Genomic DNA, 16,256 nt, shown 5'->3' on the forward strand with positions numbered 1-16,256 from the left:
GTACCTTCTCCGCTCCCTTCTCGGACCTCAACCTCATCCAACACCCACTCTTGAACGCCTCTTCGCCTCCCATACTCCAACAGAGGTTTTCACTGACCTCCAACAACTTTATTTCCCACTCTCATAATCCTCTTTAAACTCACCATATCATGGTCCAGCCCTTCCCGCACTAGACGTCCCCTTCACGCACACAGAACTTGGCACAGCCCTCGCGCGTTGTAACACACACTCTGCCCCCGGTGCAGACAAAATCACATACAAAACTCTCAAGAACCTTCCCCCCGAAGCCAGCACATTTCTTCTTAATGTCATCAACGACGCCTGGACCTCTGGCACCCTGCCAGTGGACTGGACATCGTCCCTGGTCTCATTCATACCGAAACCCAATAAACCCTCCAGCATCAGTAACCTCCGTCCTGTTTCCGTTACCTCCTGTGCGGGCAAGCTCATGGAGCGCATGGTGCTTGCCCGCCTCACTTCCCATCTTAAAGCCACCGACTATCTCCCCCACACCCTCATTGGATTTCGCCGAGCACTATCCATCCAAGACCTTTTCCTTCTCCTTCAACACACTTTCTTTAACTCAAATGCCTCAGACGCTGCGCAGGTCAAAGCCTTAGTAACCGTTGACATACGCAAGGCTTTCGACTACATATCACACGACCACATCCTCACCATACTAGGTGATACGCAGTGCGGACACAGCATGCACAATTACATAAGAGCTTTCCTCTCCCACCGCTCTGCCCATATCCGCTACCTCGACAAACTGTCTAACCCATAGAGTTTCTTACTATTACCTAGAGGGAAAGCTGGCGGCGCTGCACTTCAGCCACCATGGACGCCCAAAGCATCATGGCGCGGTGAGCTACTTGTTGCGGCACAGTCGTAATTTTTTGGGAACATGGAGTGGCACTGCTAAGACGTTCCATTCCGAAAACGCTGTTCATGTGTGCGCAGACGACTTTCGCGCGAACGCAGTAGGCAAAACCCATAGTAGTGAAAACGCGACGACACACGACGCCAATAAAAGGTCTCACTTTTCCGCAATGCCATTAAAAAACCTCTTATAGTATTTAAGCAACAACATCTTTTTTGAAAACATATTTACTTTTAAAAACGCGCCTATTAATTACGAAATATTAGTTTTTATAGTGTTCACTACTTGGCCAATAGGAGAGCGAGTCGTCTCTTATTTTGGGCAAACTTTGCACTTAAATGCTTTTCTGCTCGTTTGTTGCAATCATTAGACAGGATATTGAATGTTAGGACGTTTGTAGTTATCAAACAGCTTTATTTTTCTATTATTTTTTTGCCAAAAGTTGCAGTTTCGCAACAAGTAGCTCACCGCCCCATGATGCTTTGAGCGCCCATGGTGGCTGAAGTGGTCTCGAGGGGTCGCCATGCAAACTCCCATAGACGGGCTGCCAGCTTTCCCTCTAGGTAATAGTAAGAAACTCTATGGTCTAACCCAATCCCACTCACTCGTGGCACTCCACAAGGTGCCGTCCTCTCTCCCATCCTCTTTAACCTAGGCATGGTCCCACTCGCCCGGGCCTTAGCCGATATTCCCAACCTTCATTTTGTCTTCTATGCAGACGATCTCACCTTGTGGGTCACCACTGGCTCACCGGGAGAGGTCCAAGCCACACTCCAACATGCACTTAACACCATTTCCTCACACCTCTCCCAAGCGGGCCTGCAACCCGCTCCAGAGAAATCAGAACTTTTACTCATAACACGCAGTAAATATCAACGGACAATGAACCTCTCCATTTCCCTCAACCTTGCCGGACGGCACATCCCCCGCGTCGAATCTTGTCGCATCCTGGGTATGCCACTCAACTCCAACACTTTCACCTCTGCCATCAAACAGTCCATACGCACATGCCACTCAGTAACACACTTACTGCGCCGCATAGTTTTAAAACATGCCGGCCTCTCCGAGACACACGCCAGCCACCTTGCTCAAGCGCTGGCTCTGAACAAATTCCTGCACTACATACCTTACTGCCCACTTACAAGTACACAACAAGACAAACTAACCCGGGCCCTCAATACACTATATAAAGCAACACTAGGACTCCCCCCTCAGGCTTCTACAGACACCCTGTACAGAACAGGCCTCTTCCACCCTCTTCAAGCCCTCCTTAACTTGCACCGGGAGAGACAAATCACCCGCCTGTCCAGTACACCAGCTGGACGGTGGATACTTTCCCAGACTCCCTACGCACCCATCTCTTTCCCAGACCCACCGCAGTCTCCGATCTATCCCCCTAACCTCTGCCTCGCACCCATTCCATGCAACATGTCCGCACACACACACGCAGGCCGCTGCCAAGCATACGCATACAACCACAAGCCACCTTTGGACGCTGCGGCGGTGGCCTACACGGACGCCTGTCTCACGGAAACCGCGGGCTCCACAGCAGCCTTCTTCCTCCACCCTTCCCTCTCTACAACCAGCACTCACACAACCGGTCCATACACCTCCCCACCCTCCACGCTCACCCTAGAAATACACGGGATCGCCGACGCCATCACACACTTTGCCACCCTACCCCCCGCCCCCCAATACGTTGTCTATACAGACTCGCAGGCAGCTCTGCGTGCCTTCCATGAAAGAGCCCTCCCTTTCCCTACCCAATCGGCCTTAGATGCCGCCCTCTTAGCATTAAGCCCACGACCGGTGACCCTTCGGTGGATCCCTGGTCACATGGGCATCCCCGGCAATGAGCTGGCTCACCAGCTTGCCTGCGAAACTAAACACCGGGCGCCGGGGATCCCATGGACAAGCCCACCGACGGAGCAGGCGGTCAGGGCTTACAAACGCACTGTCGACGAATACTACGCGCAGTAAAAAGTGGATTTAGCTGATTTATCACTACCGCACCCATCCTTATCGATCCGTGAAGCTCGCATTCTTCGCCGAATACAGTTTAATCTCCTACATACACCAGCCAAACTTTACCTATACCAGTACACTCCCACACCTCTGTGCCCAAACTGTCCACACACATATGCAGACATAGAACACTGCCTTACACAGTGCCACGCAGCCTTCCAGTCCCCCGCCTATCCTTTCCCCCCACCCCCACCGTGGCCCATCTGGCTCGCCTCCCTGGATCTGAGACTGCAACGTGCCCTCGTCGCCTTGGCCCAGGATGTACTGAACGCCTAATAGAAAGGATGTTCGAATAAAAATGTCACACCACCACCGCTGCGCCCTCTCTCCAAGCCACTCTCTCGCATGTCAGATGACTAGGCTTGCAAATGATTTCTGTCTTCTTTCTAAGAAGGAACAAAGCAGCCGCACCTATCACAATGAAGCTATTTCATCATGGTTCTCCACTGCGCCCTCTCTCCAAGCCACTCTCTCGCATATCAGATGACTAGGCTTGCAAATGATTTCTGTCTTCTTTCTAAGAAGGAACAAAGCAGCCGCACCTATCACAATGAAGCTTTTTCATCATGGTTCTCCGCTGCGCCCTCTCTCCAAGCCACTCTCTCGCATGTCAGATTACTAGGCTTGCAAATGATTTCTGTCTTCTTTCTAAGAAGGAACAAAGCAGCTGCACCTATCACAATGAAGCCTTTTCATCATGGTTCTCCGCTGCGCCCTCTCTCCAAGCCACTCTCTCGCATGTCAGATTACTAGGCTTGCCAATGATTTCTGTCTTCTTTCTGAGAAGGAACAAAGCAGCCGCACCTATCACAATGAAGCTTTTTCATCATGGTTCTCCGCTGCGCCCTCTCTCCAAGCCACTCTCTCGCATATCAGATGACTAGGCTTGCAAATGATTTCTGTCTTCTTTCTAAGAAGGAACAAAGCAGCCGCACCTATCACAATGAAGCTTTTTCATCATGGTTCTCCGCTGCGCCCTCTCTCCAAGCCACTCTCTCGCATATCAGATGACTAGGCTTGCAAATGATTTCTGTCTTCTTTCTAAGAAGGAACAAAGCAGCCGCACCTATCACAATGAAGCTTTTTCATCATGGTTCTCCGCTGCGCCCTCTCTCCAAGCCACTCTCTCGCATATCAGATGACTAGGCTTGCAAATGATTTCTGTCTTCTTTCTAAGAAGGAACAAAGCAGCCACACCTATCACAATGAAGCTTTTTCATCATGGTTCTCCGCTGCGCCCTCTCTCCAAGCCACTCTCTCGCATGTCAGATTACTAGGCTTGCAAATGATTTCTGTCTTCTTTCTAAGAAGGAACAAAGCAGCCGCACCTATCACAATGAAGCCTTTTCATCGTGGTTCTCCGCTGCGCCCTCTCTCCAAGCCACTCTCTCGCATGTCAGATTACTAGGCTTGCCAATGATTTCTGTCTTCTTTCTGAGAAGGAATAAAGCAGCTGCACCTATCACAATGAAGCTTTTTCATCATGGTTCTCCGCTGCGCCCTCTCTCCAAGCCTTTCTCTCGCATGTCAGATGAATAGGCTTGCAAATGATTTCTGTCTTCTTTCTCAAAGGTATTTTAGAAGACATTTTATGCCCCACATGCACTGTGCCAGATGCACATCTTCACCTGACATGTGGAAGCGACAGGAAACAAAAGCAAATTGCACACAATTCTAAGGTAATACATGACTATCATAACAGCCAGAGCACACTAATGCAAGCTCTGCAGCTCCGCTGTTGACTAATATAGTGCTACACTTGCACTTACTGCAGAGATGGTGCACCAGCAAGCACACAAAGCTGCAACACACACAAAAAAACAAAACAAATTAAAGTGAAATAATGACACAATGTGCAGGTCTCGCAGATACACAAAAGCAAAGCTAGAACAATTTCTTCTTCATGATGAAACACCTATGAAAGGGTGTGGGCACAGTAGGTAGGCTACAAGACATTGTTGTATTGCTTATGTAACAGTGTGAAAGACACTATAGAAATAAAAATAGTGCATAAAATGCACTGTTACACAGCCTCTTACACAGCAAGTGTGCATGTCCCATCAATGATGGTTTGGTTTTTAGTTTTTATGGAGTTTAACGTCCTTAGCGACTCAGGCTATGAGAAACGCCATAGTGGACGGCTCCGGATAATTTCTACCCCCTGGGGTTCTTTAACGTGCTCTAAGGTTGCAAGTACATGGATCTCAAGCATTTCACTTCTATCACAATGCGTCCGCCGTGTCCACAACAGAACCAGTCTTTTGAGTTAGCAGCCGAGCACCATGACCACTGATCCACAGCAGTGGCTTCGTCATTTATGGAGGACATGGTTATGTCCTCCAGAGTATGAGTATGAGAGTATGAGTGATAGACTTTGTTTTGACTTTTTACCATTTTTTTCAGCACAAAGGGCACTAATATTTTGCAAAAATGACTCCAAATGCAGATTCACACACTTCGCTTGTTTGTTTGAAATGTCCAAACCTGGTAAGGTCTTCAGGAATGAACACCAATGCAGTAACATATTGGCACTAGTTACAGAGGCAAGATTTGCATGTGCCTACTAATGAAGACAGCCTGGCGTGCTTCAAAATTCTCACAGAAGTGGTGGGAACTGGCATAGTTTTCAAGACCGCCTTTTAGCGGGCAAAACTAATTTGGAGCACCTCCTCTGTTTTGTAGCAGCAGTCCGATGACCGAAAATGAGACAAAAACACCTTTTACGGAATATAAATAGTCGTGCCTCCTTAAAGGGCAACTGCACCACTTTTTGAGAATTCTGCGCTATTCCAAGGATTAAAATCTATATAGACTGTTGGTAAAGCATGCCATGTGTTTTTTCACTAGCATTTAAAATAGTGACTTAATCGACAATTAAATTTTAGGCTTCTCCTCAAGCACCAAAGGAGTGTAGCTCGGCGTGGTGTACGGAAGGTAAGATTTAAAATTTCTGCTGCCGCCAATCACACCCTGCCATGCCTAGTTGGATGCTGCCAAACAATGCTCGGAGGCCTTTGCCTTCGATGGTGGTGGTTTTTTTTCCTTGAAAGCAAGCATTTATGCGTTGGAAATGTACTGGGACCTTGGATGACGTCATGGTGCACCCCCCACTTGGAGCTGTGCGCTGCGGAGAAGCATGATGGCCGTCTCTATTTCAATTGGCGATTATGTAACCATTTCAAAGGCTAGCTCAAAAGGACTCCGCATGCTTTACCAGCAAGTTTCCCACAATCGACCCCTTCAAGCTCGTCGATTTCCAAAACCTACGCAGTTGTCCTTTAATACAGCCTCCTGTAGTATGTACTAATTCGAATTATAGACAGTTTTTTAGGAAAAACTTTTTCAATGACTTGTTAATATGGAAACTCGCTTTCCGGACTTTGCGTAGGAGGAAAAATCCCAGAGCCCTCTGGGGCAAAGGTATTTTTGCCACATCTCACGAGTGTCGCATGCCATGAAGTCTCGACTGAGGAGTGACTATTACTAGTTGAAAACCTTTCCCAATGCCCTGCCTAGACAACATTAAATACCGTTGGCTGAGGCAATTTTTACATCCTCCAGGACCTTTAAAAAAAAATGCAGACAGCAATGAAAACAGAATCCTATCGTCCTAACTAGGCATTTCTTTTACTGTATCTTGAGTGCAGGAAACTAACGAAAGGCAGTGGGAAAGTGCAAATGTCTGAGTGATGGCCTTTCTTTTTCGTGGTTGCATGCTTTTACAGTGCCAATGTGCCTGATGCACTTTACCATTTGCAACATTGCAAAAATAGCTGTGGAGAAAGCTCTGGAGTTTGTACTGCATAAAAAGCTGTCTTCAGCAGCTCTCAGGCGACTGAGTACAGATATGTAAAAGTGGGTCGTGCGATGTGAACTAGCAGTTAGGTAATCAAGTCATGAGACGCCATCATGTGTCCCATAGATCACTAGGCTCTTCAAGCCGCACCATGATATTTCGTGCGTAATGGCAAAACTGATGTCTAATTTCAACTTCACTGATGACCACTGTGCACAGAAGCAGGCCTTAATCAAAGCACCTTTTTCAATTTTTTTTTTTTTGCGATTCGCTATTACAGATGACTCGCTTTGTAAACTGTTTTACCAGGAACCAAAGTGTCCGTATGGTTTGGCTTATGGGGTTAAACGTCCCAAAGCAGCTCAGGCTATGAGAGACGCTGTAGTGAAGGGCTCCGAAAATTTCGACCACCTGGGGTTCTTTAACATGCACTGACATCGCAGAGTACACGGGCCTCTAGAATTTCACCGCCATTGAAATTCAACCGCCGCAGCTGGAATCGAACCTGCGTCTTTCGGGTCAGCAGCCGAGCACCATAACCACTGAACCACTGTGGCGACTTCAAAGTGTCCGTATTAACAACGCATGACCGCATCCTTCTTTACTAGAAGCAGAAATATGTGACGACCTCACAGTGCACAATATTTTAGTAAAAGAGGCAACCTACAATTATAGATGAAACCTACCAAAAATAAAATAGGGATGTGATAAATGTAGTTTCAGTTGCATGTGTCAACAGCATTGTATTCATTCTTTTCTTTCTCGGGCGAAAATATGAAGGCAGGATCCAGCTACCAGCTGTTTTGTGCTGGGACTACCAAGGTTTCACCGGGAACTATGAGGCCAGAGCTGAGAATAATCACCAAAGTTGGAGCTGGAACTAGCATAGCCTGAGCTAGACCTTAACAGGATTATACTCAGTTTCATACCCAGCAGTCAATACTGCGCGAAGGATGTGGAAGTGGTGCGCCCGCAAAACCATATTACTCTACCATGTAGCATTCGTTCTTTTCGACGCCTCGGTGAGGGTTTGGATGAAAACAAAGAGCAGTATATAACGAAGTGCTAGCATTCGGAATCACGGTTGAAGCTGTGAGGCACTTAGTATTCAGGCCCTCTGGCTATAATTTCCTCTGCTACTTTTCAGGTGCGCATAGAGTCTGAGCAATTCACACCTTCCCAGCCGCGTATCATACTGCCACATGTCATTCTTACTTCATGAAGTCTCGGTTAGTCGCAGGATGAAACATTGGCAAGAGATAACAAAGTGCAGGAGGTTGCCAGTTACGATACTTGAGATTTGTCGCAACGAGGTATGCACTTTGGTTGTATGGCGAAGCACTTTTTGGCAGGAACTTAGCCTGCGTGAACACATGCACTAGCTTTGGCGGCGTTAACTGCTATGTATGAAACGGAGTATAGTTATTTGGAGAGCACACAGTAATACCTGGGTCACAATAAATAACTGCAGGCACAAAAGTCAAGCTGAGGCACATGCTGACAGAAAGGATCCAAGACGCAATTATATATCTGTAAAATTCAAACCAGTATGAGCACCCCAAACAATAAATAGCACCTGCTCACACACATGCGGAGAGCAAACAGCGGTGCCCATCAAATAATGTCACTCCGGGGCACGTGAGCTACGTGATGATCTCTGCCCCACTTACACAGCGGTGCTCACTGCATTTTGCCACTTCGTTGCTCCCTGCCCCTGCTACAGTGCTCAATGCTCCTTGCCACTTCGCTGCTCCAGCGTGTAGAGATCTGACACATGGCACATGCGCCATAGAGTGATGCGATTTGGTGGACATCACTGTTCGATCTTCGCAAGCTTGCGATTTTCGAATGGCACGAGAAATGACTCAAGATTATTAAGCCTTGGCAAAGCGAGTAATTGCATTTTTAAAATCCTCAAACTGATATGGATATTACGGTCGGCTACACACCTCTCAATAAGTAAGCAGCGTAATAGCAATAGTTAGAAAGTTCACTACAGTAAAACCCTGTTAATTCGACATCAATGGGACCACAACCAAGCACAGCGAAGAAATAGGACCCAAGCAAAAACTTTCACTGCGGAAATGCTCGACCTTCACTGGACGAACTCTGCAATTACCATGTACCGCTACGTAAAAGTGAACTCCCCCCAAGCTCGACGCCCTTGCTGGCCAAAAAAAGTTGACTCCAAATATAAGTTGACGATTACACCCTTCCTCTGCTTCACACATGTTAGCTGTATTCTGATGCACTACGCTGCTGACAATGCTATGACAGAAAAAGTGCTCTCTTAACTCAAAAAGCCCATTTTCAAAAATTGCGGAAAGCCTTATGTGAAACACTGCATATGTAAGCAATACTGTGTCTGTACTTAATTATGCACTTCATACATAGTTACCCACTACTGTGCTTCCATCTATTTGCAGCATGACAGATTAGGAAAACTACAGTCCACTGCACCATGCCATTGAAGCAGTGTCCAGCAATACACAACCACATGATTACCATAATTTCTAAATCAGCACTGTTGTCGCATGGTACCTTTATGTGCAGTGAAGTATATCTCAGGACATATGTTTTCAAAATACTCTGCAAACATATGAACACGTGTCAACAAAAAAAAAATTTGCTGTGGCTTAGCTTGGCTAAGCCCGGTAATTGCAAAAGCAATATCCGTACCTACGCCATGCTTCAGCTGGTAGTGTAGCTGGTGGTGGTGCTTGTGGTCAGACTTGTGATGATGCATCGGTTATACAATCCAATCCAATCCAAACCAATCAAATCAAATCCAATCCCATCCAATGTAACCTAATGTATTGTAATCTAATCTAGGCTAATCTAATTTAATCTAATCAAATCCAATCCAGTCCAATCTAATCCAATCTAATGCAATCAAGGTCAAATGAAGGTCAATGGTGGTCACCGCCGCGGCACGGCAAAGGCGTGAAAGTGCTAGTATTGCTTTCGCAATAAAAGATTGCTCTACCTGCAATTGGTATAAATCTTTTGCAGCATTATCGATACATTAAGGTTGTTTTAAAGCGTTAATTAGAGGGCGAGTCAACATATGTGCAATAAGAAAGAGGAAAACATAGTAGAAAACAGTGCAAGAGACAGGACGAGAAAGAGATGACAAACTTTAAACTGCATGCCCATCTGCTTCAGTTTTGGAGGGGTCAGCAAGAGCGCAGTGCAATGCCCATGACTTGCCCTAGGGACACTGCCTTGCTGATGCCAGTAACACAAGCACCAGGTACCGACCGTTGGCCAGCCTATCGACTCTGTTCCAAAGCCAGCAAGCCACAGTTGTTCTCTTACTTTGCAGCAGCGCTGCTGTTCCACTGGCAGCAGGCAGGCCTTTCCCTTGGTCCGCCTGCTGACACTGTTTTCATCCCATCTTTGGCGCTGTTTTCCGCCATTTTTGATACTCATCAACTCTAGACTTATCAAGAAAGAAAGAGTAGAAAAAAGAAAAAAAAATTAATTTGAACGAACTACCAGATTTGTGGCCAGGATTATAAATGGTAAAACCTGATTATAATTGAAAGCTGTCATCATGCTGTCATCAGTAGAACAATAATACAACACAATGAAAGAGGGAAGATGATGTAAAGTTGAAGTGGAATGGCTATGTGAAGACCAAAGCACAAAGGAGCTCGCCCTTTTCTGTTTCAGCCCTCACAAACTATCAAGGCAACTGGTAGGAAACTACTTGTAACAGAAACAAGCACTGGCCTACCACTTGGGCAGACAGATGCTGCACTCAGTAACACAAGGTGTTTCATCTAGTTAGTGCATGCTTGATTAGTTGCATGCTTTGGCTGGCTGATTCTCACCCTCTGTTTGTGTGTAGGCTTTTCTGTTTCAGGACGGCAGTTCTCTTTGAACGGTGAGGTAGTGGCTTTGGCAGGAGGGCAGTTTGCAGGAGTTGATACAGCTGAGGCATCTGATCGTGCTTTCACTGCAGCACTGCTCGGAACTTCTTGTGCGGCATCCACTGCCGCAGAAGCAAGTGCCGCAGTCACACTTCTGGTCCTTCTGAGAAAAGAAAAGTTCACTGAATTTCATCAATACTGTCACACAAAACCCAACAGTATGCAGAAAATTAAAAAGAGAAAGAAGCTGATGAGAAATATGACGAGCTGTAAAAATAGAATATGGATTTATAATGATCTAGGCATGAGGTGGAACTAACATTTTATGCAACAGTCCCAAGTGCAAGTAGGTTAACACATTAGTGTAAACAATACAAAGGTGTATTCTCTTTACCACATGCTGATGTGAGCTGGTCGTGCATCAGTGGCTGTTCTAAAGACCGCAAAAGCACTCTCTGCCACGCTTGCGTCTTAATTCTTTGCTTACGATAATGGAACAGCTATGCATGTTGAAGTGCTCATTCGGCATGTGCTGACTGTTCTTACAAACAGCCTTTCTCCCAACTGATCTGCACATGCACTAAGTCCTAAAAGTGGCTGAAGTAACAATTTGTAAGACGCTTACTTTGTGCAATTTTCATAGTCAATGTTTCTTAGGTATGAATAAAAATACGTTGAACGTACCACAAAAAAAAAAAAAAATTACTTTTACGCTTGATGTGTCTTGTCATTGTTTTCCATGGGTACGCTGGTGCCTTTAAGTCTACTGTATGCCAGTCATAGCAGTAGCTAGATGCAAGTCAATGCGATAACATAGTGTGGTTCGTATAGTTTAGGGAGCATGGTCACTACTGGATATGTTTTTGCCATTTGCTTATCACTTGGCAGACCACTTAATTTTGTCCTCATTGTGCTCCTGCAAATTATCGCAAATGACAGTCATTTCGATTTTTAGTGAAGGCAGTTTTCTACCAGCAGCCAATACAGAATCAGGGAAAAAAACTCTTCTGGCACTCCCCTCTGACTAGCTACTTAAGGCAACATGAGAACAATTTCCTGCTTTTTACACAGCACCGATTCTCCCTGCACAGTTCATTTTGGCTACAGGCAGGGTAAGTACCAGACCCGGCCTGGCACTTTCCAATGACTGGCTATGCAGCGCAGCTTGAGGACAGTTCCTTTGCTATCTTTACGGCTCTTCTCAACTGCTGAGAACTTCACAGTTGAACGCCTAGAAGATCGCAATTCACGCAGCTCAAGACTACTAAAAGTGGAAGCAATTAGTTAAGAGTAGTTTGTGACAAGTGGGACAAAAGGGCCACACCAGCCATGGGATGTGTGCAGTTGCTGTTAAAGTGTCAAACTTTATAACCGAACCCATCAATTGTGTCTGTTGTTTCGTCTTGTACACGCTACAGAAAATAAGCAACAGATTACAATTATAATTACTCCAAGAAGCATGCCACCAAGTACACAAAATGCAGGAGCAAACTTATCTATAAGGTCCCCCTCACCTACAATAGTGTTTAAAATGGACAAGCGGTAAGATGCTACAAAGATAGGGCCTAAGGACACAATTTGAACATAAAAAATAAATCCGGCGGTTTCTTGGCATACCATTGTTACAGCTGAGGTTGCAAACTGCTCTTCAACAAAACCAAGTTTCTTGCAAGTGAAGCGAGAGATTATCCAAGCTTTTTTTTATTTCTAAAGCAGGATAGAAGTGTGTCAGCACACCCTCCATTTCACTCCTTGATAAAGAGCTGCTATTTCTTTTTTTGTGCAAGGTGATTCCTGTCGTTTTTTTCTGCGATTTTCACGTCTTGATTACCCTTTGACTGGGATCGATTTTTTTTATTTTTGACACTGCTCTGCCATGAATGGTCTTAACTGTCTATACTGTTTCCTTGTTTTCACTTTTCTTCCTTTTTTTCTTTTGAAGCAGCCTGGCTAAGAGATATACAATTCTGTGTTGATAAGCACAGGCTATTTGTTTTCCAGGTTATAAGCCAGTTTTATATCGATTTTCTTGTTTTTTGCTGTGCAGAACTGTGGCGTGTGCTGTTAGTAAGAAATGACTGCAATGAAAAATATAAGTATATTGCTTAATCGTACGGTATATGTTGTGCTGTTGTGCGTATGGTAGATGTGTGATGGTTTTATCTATAAAATGTGTTCCTTTGAAGCTAAATGAATCAGTTGGTAGTCAGCACCTCTTATAAGTATGACTTCTCATCACCCACGCCATCTTTGCGCTGTTTATAACAGTTCAAGGAAACAGCAGTTCTTTTTATTACGAATTAGCTAGACGCAACACATTGTAAGAAGCATCCATAGATGGCACCAGCAACACCAGGAACAAATACTGCGGAAAGCGCAACACGTCAGCCAGCCATACGCACCTTCGTGCGCAGCCGAACTACTTGTCACAATCACGTCGTCCCAGACGCTTTGCCCCGGTAGTCTTTTTGCAAAGAAGTGATTACCAGTAATTGATTACAGAAAAACAATAACTGAATTACCCGAAACGTTACTGTCTGAAAAAAGTAATCAGTTCATAATAAAATTTCACAAAAATGTAATTAATTAGAAGTAATTAATTACATACAACTCTGGGACGCTGCGGTGGCTCAGTGGTTATGGTGCTCGGCTGCTGACCCGAAAGACGCGGGTTCGATCCCAGCCGCGGCGGTTGAATTTCTTTGGAGGAGAAATTCTAGAGGCCCATGTACTGTGCGATGTCAGTGCACGTTAAAGAACCCCAGGTGGTCGAAATTTCCGGAGCCCTCCACTACGGCGTCTCTCATAGCCTTAGTCGCTTTGAGATGTTAAACCCCATAAACCAAACATACAACTCTGGTTGTTTCCCACCCTCGTTTAGTCTTTTCGTGCTTCATTATTTTTTTTTTATGTCAGTATGCTTCCAGTGGACTTCACTTAATCCGATGTTCAAAATGCTGAAACTCTACGATTGGTTGAAAGGGTCATGACATCATGACCTTGCACACCCCACAACGATCACACAGTACAACAGTGATGACGTCACTACACAATACCTCATGGCTCTACAGAATTGTGACGTCACACGGAATTTAAATTGATTAAAACATTACATAAATTGCGATCATAAGGTTGCAACATGACTCAAATGTCATTATGAAACGCAAGAACGTTAAATAAATTAAGTGCCCTGAAAAGAAAACTGGGGTAAGATGGGAATCATGGCAATCGAAGCCAGGACCCTTCGGTTGCAAGCCAGACACGCTACCCCCTAGGCCAACGAGGCACGTTCGATGGACTTGTGCATCTTGTGGTGAATAAAAAAAAATTTAGAAAAATTTTAAGAACAAATAAATAAAAATAACTCGAACAATATAAACAATGCTGTCCGTGTCTACAAAGAGGAGACCGCTGAAGCGGCCCATTAACGCTATTGCATCATATTGAAAATTTCTAATGCTTCAGACTAGCACAGTACATCCAGCTTTCTTTCCTGAAATACTGTTGTGAGTACCAAAAATAAGTCACTGTTTTCATGGTAAAATGACACGTGGCTTTCTCTGCTTTTTGCTAAGAAGTCGATGTTGTGAAGTTGCACGCTGCAAAGGCAACTACCATGCATTGGAAGGTGTCCCACAGACATTTCTTTCAGTGGTGCCATGCGTTCCTAAGAAAAACCCTTCATGCATCTCTCTGCCAGCCCGATATACTTCCTGTATCGTTGACATGTGCCAACGAGGCAGGAAGTATATCGCCTTGCTAACACACTGCGAACAGTGTCCTGTGCTGTGCACTTCTGTCTACCTACCATGACCTTGCTCACTTGCTTACACATAGCACAGGTCTTATGCCAGGTTGAACAAACAACTTGAGCGCCAGCCTAACCTAGCTGCCATCTCCTCACGTTGTGCAGTAGACAGCCTATGGATGTAGGGTATGACAACCACAGATTTCTAGGGGTTGTCTCGAGTTGTGGTCGTAGCCTTTGTGCTGTGGTCGACAGTCTTTCATCTTCTGGATGAGGTTTTCGCAAACTGCGGTCAGGAGCGTTGCTAAATAGCCAGCGTTTTCGAGCTTTCCCATCTGCCTGACAAAACTATGCCCTGTCTGTTGGTGGCACAGCTTGATTTGGCATTCTTTATGGCGCAGGTTGAAATCACGCTCGACATTTTTTTGGATGCCCAGGGTAGCATGGGCAATAAATTGCTTATTTCGTCGTCCCTTTTCAGCTCCTACAAAAATCACGATTCCGATGCAAACCACCAGCGCGAAAGACAGACGATACGAAGAAACAAGGCAAGCGCCGTCTTCACATTGTCTGCGTCTTTTGCGCTAGTGGTTCACAATGCATCACCAACTCCTGTCTCGTCAATATGTTATGATCCGGAACCAACTAGCTCAGTTTTATCCCCTTGTCACCACCAAACCACTTGCGGCAAAGGTACGCCACCTCCGCACTCCGACACTCTGGAAGGGCATGCGTACAGGGGCGGGACATTTCTGTAAACATACCTGAACACGCCATCTTCTTTTCGGTTCTCTGAAAGAAACCAGAATTGGCACACCAGTTAGTAAACAACGGCGGTTAGCCGAAGTGCGTCTCCTGTGCGCATTCGAATAAAAAAAAAGATATTGTAAAACGATCAGTCTATAAAAACTCAAACTAATGGTCCTGCATTACGCAGCACGTAGAAACATTTTGAAATACAGAGCAGGGACAAAAAAAGTTACAATGTACCAAAGTAGCTTTCTGGGCTGCCGTCACTTTCGTCGTCGCTGGTTCTCGGCAAGTCAACATACTTCGGACAGTCGAAGTCCCACTCGGACATTCTCAGTGGTAACGTGCAGAATCAGCACAAAGACCTAAAGCATAGATTTGTATAAAAAGATTGCGGCAAAGATTGCTGCCACCACTAGCTGCCCTACCACCGCTGCTTGACCAACACAACAGACATTCAAAACGAAGCAATGAAGCGACCAAGGAAGCGACTGCCAATCAGCGCTGACGCGCTTGCGTGGCCCAATGATGATAGTGGGAGCTTTTCTCTCTGTAAGCACACGGTCCTGAATGTAATTTATTAATTGCTCATAAAATTTGACCTCAGCTTAAAAAAATTAACCTCATGAGAAACTTAACCGTGTGACAACCCCACACTCAACATCAACAATGTTCAGAGCTTTAGCAGAGTTAGCACAGCTGACCGGTCCATTTCCCTTCGAATCATTGCAGAACAGCAGAACGCTTCCCTTGTGGCGTCGCCATATTTTTGATGACTGTTGCTTTCCTTTTATTTCCAGTTTACCTGTCTCAACTTTAAAGCCTTATTATTATTTTTGCCTAATTTTTGGTACGTGCTCCCGCCACTGATCTGCTGGTGTCGTAACGCGCTTCGCCATCGCCATCAGCAGAAATAGGCTATGAGGTATGAGGTCATGGAGGAAAAAAAACTGAGGGGGGAGCGTCCGGCGACAACCTTGAAGCCTAGTCTTAACAAGTAAAGATATAGCAAAAAAAAAAAGAGTGTGTGTGTGTGTGTGTGTGTGTGTGTGTGTGTGTGTCCCCCCCCCCCCGTGACCGTGATCGCACCACGTGATAGCGTGCGGTAAAGTCTAGCCCCGCTGCGCGCGCGCATGCGCCGATAAGCGCGGCAGACTAACTGTAGATCAACTTCCTTGCTGT

At 45.5% G+C, this 16,256-nt stretch overlaps 1 protein-coding gene and 1 pseudogene across 3 annotated transcripts in view; one reads left to right on the plus strand and one right to left on the minus strand.

Moving 5' to 3' along the window:
- LOC149350966 (uncharacterized) overlaps positions 1-15,832 on the minus strand; it is a 54,999-nt gene extending 39,167 nt beyond the window's left edge. Inside the window, exons 1-3 of one of the 3 annotated variants that reach the window (XM_089580141.1) lie at positions 15,315-15,832; positions 15,089-15,116; positions 10,538-10,736 (exon numbers count right to left, since the gene is read on the minus strand). In XM_089580141.1, the coding sequence (XP_089436267.1) occupies positions 10,538-10,736; positions 15,089-15,116; positions 15,315-15,405 (318 nt within the window). In that variant the 5' untranslated portion in view covers positions 15,406-15,832. Of the gene's footprint in view, positions 1-10,537; positions 10,740-15,088; positions 15,117-15,314 lie in introns of all 3 variants that reach the window. The other 2 variants (XM_089580140.1, XM_089580142.1) reach the window with 2 other exon arrangements.
- On the plus strand, positions 6,339-6,468 carry LOC149350967 (U4 spliceosomal RNA; annotated as a pseudogene).
- Positions 15,833-16,256: the final 424 nt, after the last annotated feature.

This window comes from Amblyomma mixtum, chromosome 3, assembly GCF_055824585.1.
Source record: "Amblyomma mixtum isolate Tamu chromosome 3, ASM5582458v1, whole genome shotgun sequence".
NCBI classification, from domain to species: Eukaryota; Metazoa; Arthropoda; class Arachnida; order Ixodida; family Ixodidae; genus Amblyomma; species Amblyomma mixtum.